We start from the raw sequence: 7,246 nt of genomic DNA on the forward strand, positions 1-7,246 counted from the left end.
TAGGAAACTGGTACCGAAAGAGACAGTAAGGAGGACAGACCCACGGATAAGGGTTAAGGTTTTCGATTACAAAGGTTGATTTTGTGTAATTTTGTAAATTTTGGAGAGATCTTTGGCAAGATGTTTGGAGATAAAGCTCTGGAGCTTGTAAAGGAACTCAAAAGAACCATGGAGGGGACTGTACCACCTTACAACGTGAGATATTGTTTACTTCTGTTCGTTCCTAAATTGGCGGGAAAAATACGCACAGAACTTCTTACCCATTATTGGAGACTTTAAAGCTAGGCATTACCTTTTTTTCTGGGAAGTTCGCGTGATTGATTCGAATAATCTAGACAAGTCGACATAAAGCAGTGAAATATCACAAGATCCTCTCAAACAAGTACAGTAAACAGAGCATGGCACTTCTTTCGTCTTGTCATGAGCGTGTCCCACGCTCGAAATAAGACAAAGGTAAACATCGTTCTCCATTTCTTTACCGAGCTCAGAATTTACCATCTCCCTTATTAAATTTGGGAAAAATTCATATCATCTTGCAGATCATTTGGCAAGATTTCCATAGATAATCCCATACATTAATTATGCCAATAGACTGTTGCAAAGAAACCTTTATATTTAGTCTTTATGAAATGGAATGCATAATTTATGTATGGGGTTACATGGAAATCTTTTCAATCATTTTGAATGACGTCGACTGGCCAAGAGAATCCTACTGAAAGCGTACCGATCCCTACACTGCCAATATCTGGGTCTATTTTTTTCTCACTATGCACTTCATTACCATTAACACTGACAAATTTTATTTCTAAAGAGAGTTTTTAAAAGTAACCCTTTGATTCCAAATTATTTCCGTTTTAATGAAATTGAAATGATTAATTTGATTTTATCTTTGTATCAAAGGAGGATTTGATTAGGCAAGTCCTGGAGGAAATGAAGATTCTGTTTGAGCAGAACCAAAGAGAAGTGTAAGTTACATCCAAACAAACCTCGGAAAATTTCCCCATGTAAACCATCACAATTTGGGAAGTTAATGTAAACTTTTATAAATATTATAAAACTATCACTTTTTTTTCAATGAATCAATCAAAATAAAAGATCCTAATGTTTGAAGAGAAATTTCAGGATGTGTGATTGTTCTTGGATTGCATTAATGTTAGCGAAAGGAATAACTCTGTTTTATCATCATGATTACTACTTATTTCTATTTATATGAAGGATATTTGTTTATATTTTTGTTTTTTGGGAGCAATGTAGACTATCCCGTAACCCTTTCACTCTCAAGATCTCATTTGTAATTCTCCTAACTGTCTTCCATGTAAATTCTCATGATGATACTTTTGAGAATGTGGTATAATCCTCCATTTGATATTTTTCTTTATTTTCATCACTTTTGTGCTTGTTATTGTATTGATATTGTGAGGAGAAAATTTTTCTTGGTCACCAATAGGAGTTTAAGGGTTAATAAGAAACAGTCTATTAAATCAGATTTAATTTTTACATGTATTTATTATAACATTTAACAATAACAATAACATTTATTATTTTTATTACACAACTCAGGCAGTCAGAGGGCCAATAACTAAAATCAACCAATCAAAATGCTCTATTGCCAGTTAATATTCTCTCAGTATTGGACCGGGCACTGTCCTGAGTTGTCCCGAATGATACCGCACTTGTGTCCCTTTGAACTTCAGTCGTATAATAAATCTCTTATTAACCAAGCTTGCTCGGGACCGTACTGGAAGAATGTCGGCCCAAGGTCTTTTTTGTACAGGCCTCGCTGCGCTGGGTCTGTACTGTCAAGACCTCGGGCCGATATTCTCCCAGTACAGCCCTCGCGCTTGGTTAATAAGATATTCAAAAGCGCATTAATCAGAGTTCCCACTAGTTTTGATAGTTAAGGGTCCTTGGGACCCCAAGTTCCAAAAAGTTGGGGGTCCTCTTACCTCTTTTAGGGGTTTCCTGCCTTTTATTAAAATTTGATTTTATAGTTTCTAACAGAGAGGCAAAAGCCAAGACCAGGTATTAACGCTATTAATAGAGCTTCAATTTTGGAATCAAGTGTGCTCATGTTTCTTAACACCAACCATTTGTTTTTTGGTCGAATCATACTTTTAACATTGAAACTCCTCCAACCATTTAGGACAAAATTTGCGTTTCTTTACCTGGGTATCATCCCCCAGCTCTGTATCACTTCCAGGTTTCCCCTTTCGAATATCGAATATATTGAATAAGCCCTTCTGAGTAGACATGCTCTTGACCATGACAAAATGGCGGGTCAAAGGACATGCCAAGATGATCACAGTAATTCTTGGGTAGAGCCCACCAGACCCAGTCTCCTAACTAGTCGGAACCTTTTTCCTGCGTCCCAAGGACGCACATTGGCAAAAACTGTGCGTCCTTTTCATTTTTTGTACGTATGAGACGCACACCTGTGCGTTAATGGGAACTCTGTTAATTTACATACACTAATTTGTATACTTTTCTCTTTTTCTTTTTCTAGTGCACTAACAGTGGAAGGAGAAACTGGTCTGTTTTCTGGAGTTCATCTGAGGCATGCAAGTTTAGAGAGAAATAAAAGATGTCTCTTATCCTACCTGTAAGATTAATTAAGTTCATTAACCTTTTAACTCTAATGATCTGATTGCTAAGTCTCCCCTGTAGCTGCTACACATTTTATTTTGTATTAGTTTTAAAGAATTTGGTGTTAGATCAAGATAACAACTCAGGGCTGTGATCAAGCAGCACCCAGTGGTCCCTGGTTCCTTACTTTTGTTCCTGGGCGACTCAGAAATCTTAGTTTTTTTTCATGAAAAGCATATGCTGGGCACCCTGGATTTCACAGTTTCAGAGCACTGGGCTCTCTTCAATTTTTCTTACAGCACAGCTTTGCAACATCTACATAAGTTTGAGTATTCTCGTTACTTGTTTGCTGGATAATGTATAGATGCTTTACCAAGAAGTTACTGCTTAATCATTTCTGGGAATTAAAGGATTGAGTGTTATGTGGGATTGTTTTATTTTTCTTGGGGAAAATCCAGGAGTAAATTTGAGGGCATTGTGAGATCCATACCATAACTTGATGGTTATGAGAAAGAGATCTAACCATTACTTTGTACATTTTAGTTTATGAGTTCCTATAAGAAGCATATTGATTTCTGAGAACCTTAAAAACAACATTATTATGATAATGTGATCAAGATTCATTCAATGCATGCAAAAGCTTCGACTGATTTTTTTTTCTTTTTTTTTTCTTTTGTACACTGTATACTTCTTTGTTCAATTTTTCAGCTATAATAGGATGTTAAGGATGAAGGACCTAAGGTGGGAGTTTGGAACTGTTTTACCCGAAGACATAAAATATAACTTATGTGAACAAGAGGTTGGTAAACTTGGTATGATTCACAATTAATATAAATAAGACATACTGTTGGGGTTCCCGTGCCCCTTGAAAGTCCTTGAATTTCATTTTTTGTTTCAAGGACTTGAAAACCCTTGAAATTACACTCAGGTCCTAGAAAATTTCTGAAAAGTCCTTGAAATTAAGTGCAGATGAATCATAGTTGAAGTTTGCATTTGTTTTTTGGTGTTGAAAGTGTAAGTTTCGAGCATAAATCAAGAAAACAAGTTTTCCTTTTCAAATCCAGCATCCGATAATGATGTTTGACACATGATTGGTGCATTGAAAATAACCTTGGGTATCTAGCATGCGAACACTCTCATGTGCGTTCTTGAAGTTACACTCGTTGGACTTTTCAGCCGGTCCTGCACACATGTTCACGTTATTGAAATTTAACAATAAAGAGCAATGTTTTTTATTTCTTTTAGCTTCAATTTAATGCAAAATGTTCTTGAATTTGAGAGCCAAGGTCCTTGAAAATGACCCAAAAAGTCCTTAAAAGTCCTTGAATTGGGTTCCTGAAAAAGTACAAGAACCCTGTACTATGAAAACTCTGATTGGTCAAGAGTATACAATCAATGTACAATAGCTTGAGAAGTTGTCTATGTAGTGTTCTCAAACTTTTGCAAAATCAGAAAGAAGTTTTTTTTTTTTTGCAGATATTTTTAAGAAATGTATAATAAAAGAATTATTGTAAGAAATATACAACTTTTTTTAGAGACATGTTTCGGCATGCTTATGCCATCTTCAATCAATGAGTAACTGAACGTGAGTAATTATATAACAGACAAGTAGAGGAATAATATTTACAGTAGGACGTGATACAAAAGGGGGTACTAATTACAGTGTGACAACAAACATGAAATTAAAATTAACTGAATTCAGTTTTTGTGGGATATCATGAATAATCAAACATTGTGTCTGTATTATCTGCCTCAGCCTTCAACTTCCACCATACCTCGGCATTGATAATTCATGATATCGAGCTCAACCTCATCCAATGATTGTTTAGACAAAGCTATTGATGTTATATTTATTTCCAGTTAATTTTTTGTAGTTGGCCAACTTTTTTAAGCACTTTAGCAATATACAATCTGGAAAATAATTATTGATACTCCTGATAAAAATATTTACTCAGGGAGGAATTGGTGTTCCTCTTCCTATGTTTTTCAACTAATTGGATGGCTTCAAATATTTCTTTGTACATAGGTTCAGTGGTTTACAAAGTACAATAAATCACTGGCAACATACATGAGGACAGTTGGTTTGGACCTTACACAGGTAACAAGATGCTCATTCCTATGTAAAACAACTAGATTTTCGTCATCATCTTTATTATTATTGATTTGAATGCAAAGAAGGCTAAAGAGAAGAGAGTCAAGGGTGATAACATTTAGGCAAATTATTATGCAAAGTACACAGTGCCTCTCTCCACCCAGGAGTGTAGATGGGTATCAGCAAGTTTTCAGGAAAGCACGACTTAATGCCGGGATGTAGCTTTGCGATAAACTGGCATCTCATCCAGGGGGGATAGTAGCACTCCTTGTTGCTTCATGCCATAGAAACCTGGATAAGCTTGGGCTGGATGGGTCACTTGGCTTGAGTACAGACTTTGCCACCTAGTCATGTCTGTGAAAGATAAGATTTCTAAAGGGTAGATGAAGATCCTTGAAGGTCTTAATGGAGGAACAACACTTGGCCCTCAGAGTTCTATCCTAACACATGTGTGGATCTTCTGAGATCAGTGTAAGATTTTTGTGAACGCTGACAAATGCATCTCATTGTAAATTCTTATTGACAGGACATGAAGCCACCAAAGTCACTTTACATAGAGGTATGTCTTATAGTTGTCCCATGTTAAACCATTTCTGATGACTGGAGCCTCTTGAAAAAAATATATATATATATTCTGAATTCTGCAATGCAGGTGCGATGTCTGGAAGATTATGGAGAGTTTGAAACAGAAGATGGAACAGTCTTGTTATTGAAAAAGAATAGTCAGGTCAGAACAGTTACTCCAGATGAGGATTATTAAATTGTTCACTTCTTCTTTGGGTGGCAATCTCGTTTTAAACTTGGGTGTATTGTACAAAGTATACAGTGCTGTAAGCTGCACTTGTTTCCTCCCCCCACCACACCCTTCCAAATTGAAACGAATGGGTGTTTAGTTTAGGAAGGGCTTTTCAATCTTTCAGAATAATAGGCTGATGCAATCATTTCTTGTAAAAGAACATAAGTCCGTATCCAACAACGTAAGATTTGCATTGATGTTCCAAGCAGTTTTGCAAGTTTAAGTCGAGGCCAACTTTGTACTCATTGTCATTTTGCTGTCCTGAAATGTTTACAAAGTGAATAAAGTACGGTATAAATATGCATTTTTGTCTAATACTGCTGTCATTTCTCTGTAAAATGGGAGGAGTGAAGAAGGCAGTTATTGGAGTTGGGTACTTATTAATTTTGAGTGTTGAGGGGGAAGAGGGACGGAATGCGTTGAACCAAGAGATGGTGACTGAGCAACAGTCATAAAATTATGCCCCTTGTTGGAAAACTATCTCATTTTAGATTGCAATTGTTTCAGAATTGCTTGATTCACATTCTTTTATCAACTCATAGAGCATTTTCTCCTTCCTTTAGCATTTCCTGCCAAGATCTCACTGTGAACATCTCATCAGACAAGGAATCCTTGAGCATATTCTGTAGAGCAGCAGAGTGAATGGTCCAATATTCACCAACAAAATTTGTATTCTGTCAGCAAGAAAATACAAACTCTGACAAGTTTTTATCCTTAGTCAGAAATATGTGCCATATTGCAGCTATTTAGGAGCTGTTTCAATTTGTTTATAGTACTGCTGAATTAAATATAGGTGAATGGAAATAATTGGAAATAAAGACTATTTTTAACAGTTTTTTAACTTGACTGACACTTGACTTCTTTTTTAACAAGTGGCCACCTATTTATCCTTCCACTTTTGTCTTTATTACGGGATTTTTATCAGATTATAGATATATATATATATATATATATATATATATATATGTATTTTCTTTTTATTATGTACTAAGAGCCCATCAGGAAAAATATTTGAAAGAATACCACAAAATGACAAAATATCCGCATCAAAATGTTGCAGGCAGCTTTAAACATTTTATATCGGACCAAAACGTAACAGTGTGTCATTGATTTTTTAGCGAAAAAAAGACTTTCTGTGGTACTTCTGTGCAATGAATTAAAAAAAGAAAAAAAAACGTTATCCGATCAGACCTTTTATCCATATGCAGCAAATGTGCCGGTCATGTTTTAGCAAAGAATGGCTTTGAATGATACTTGTGGTCAATACATCAAAAAAAAATAATAATAAATGAACGGTGATCTGATCAGACCCAGTATCCAAACGCAGAAATGTGTCAGTGATGTTTCAACAAAGACTCACCTAGCGTGGTACTTGTGGTCAATAAATTTGAAAAAAGAATTGATGATCGGCCAATATTTGGTGCATTTGCGTTCAAGGAGTGAGTTAGTTGCGGTAAGCTAAAAACCGTGATTATAGGTAGTCGGAAAGAAAACTTTTAATCGCAAGAGAAAAGGTCTCTTTTCCCCTTCCATATCCCGTTCTCGAAGTCTCTCTCTGTTGGTTCTTTTTTTCCGCAATTGTAAATGTATGCGAGCAATTTTCTTCCAGTAAAACTTAGCGAAAAATATAGCGATGACGGAGCCCGTGTAAACAACACCGACTTGCGTGACCAAATATCTGACTTCGTAACACTAGCGTCTCAACGTGACAAAGCGTGTTTGATATTCGTCACAGATCAGTTGCAAGATCGTTCCAGCGGATCACATACAAAAGC

The 7,246-nt window shown here is 36.0% G+C and overlaps 1 protein-coding gene and 1 long non-coding RNA gene across 3 annotated transcripts; one reads left to right on the forward strand and one right to left on the reverse strand.

Moving 5' to 3' along the window:
• The first annotated feature begins 5 nt into the window (after nt 1–5).
• On the forward strand, nt 6–6,312 carry LOC111326532 (DNA replication complex GINS protein PSF1). 2 transcript variants are annotated; one of them, XM_022930543.2, is made up of 8 exons: nt 6–195; nt 901–965; nt 2,504–2,599; nt 3,292–3,382; nt 4,610–4,681; nt 5,202–5,234; nt 5,328–5,402; nt 6,035–6,312. In XM_022930543.2, exons 1-8 carry the CDS (start codon nt 121–123, stop codon nt 6,098–6,100), a joined length of 573 nt encoding a protein of 190 aa, XP_022786278.1. In that variant the 5' UTR covers nt 6–120; the 3' UTR covers nt 6,101–6,312. The 2 variants fall into 2 exon arrangements, with proteins under 2 accessions (XP_022786278.1, XP_022786279.1); XM_022930544.2 differs by lacking the exon at nt 6–195 and adding an exon at nt 234–453.
• LOC148728356 (uncharacterized) lies at nt 3,669–7,148 on the reverse strand. Its single transcript, XR_015989091.1, has 2 exons — nt 6,832–7,148; nt 3,669–5,732 (listed from the first exon to the last, which is right to left on the reverse strand). It is a non-coding gene; the product is annotated as an uncharacterized LOC148728356 (long non-coding RNA).
• Between the last annotated feature and the right edge of the window lie 98 nt (nt 7,149–7,246).

This window comes from Stylophora pistillata, chromosome 6 (assembly GCF_964205215.1).
Source record: "Stylophora pistillata chromosome 6, jaStyPist1.2, whole genome shotgun sequence".
Taxonomy (NCBI): domain Eukaryota; kingdom Metazoa; phylum Cnidaria; class Anthozoa; order Scleractinia; family Pocilloporidae; genus Stylophora; species Stylophora pistillata.

Excerpts from the sequence above, each read along its gene's own strand:
- LOC111326532 (XM_022930543.2), top strand. The coding sequence starts at position 121 with ATGTTTGGAGATAAAGCTCTGGAGCTTGTAAAGGAACTCAAAAGAACC. Across the intron at positions 4,682-5,201 it reads TTGGTTTGGACCTTACACAG|GACATGAAGCCACCAAAGTC; the intron begins GTAACAAGATGC and ends TCTTATTGACAG. Across the intron at positions 5,403-6,034 it reads TATTGAAAAAGAATAGTCAG|CATTTCCTGCCAAGATCTCA; the intron begins GTCAGAACAGTT and ends TCCTTCCTTTAG.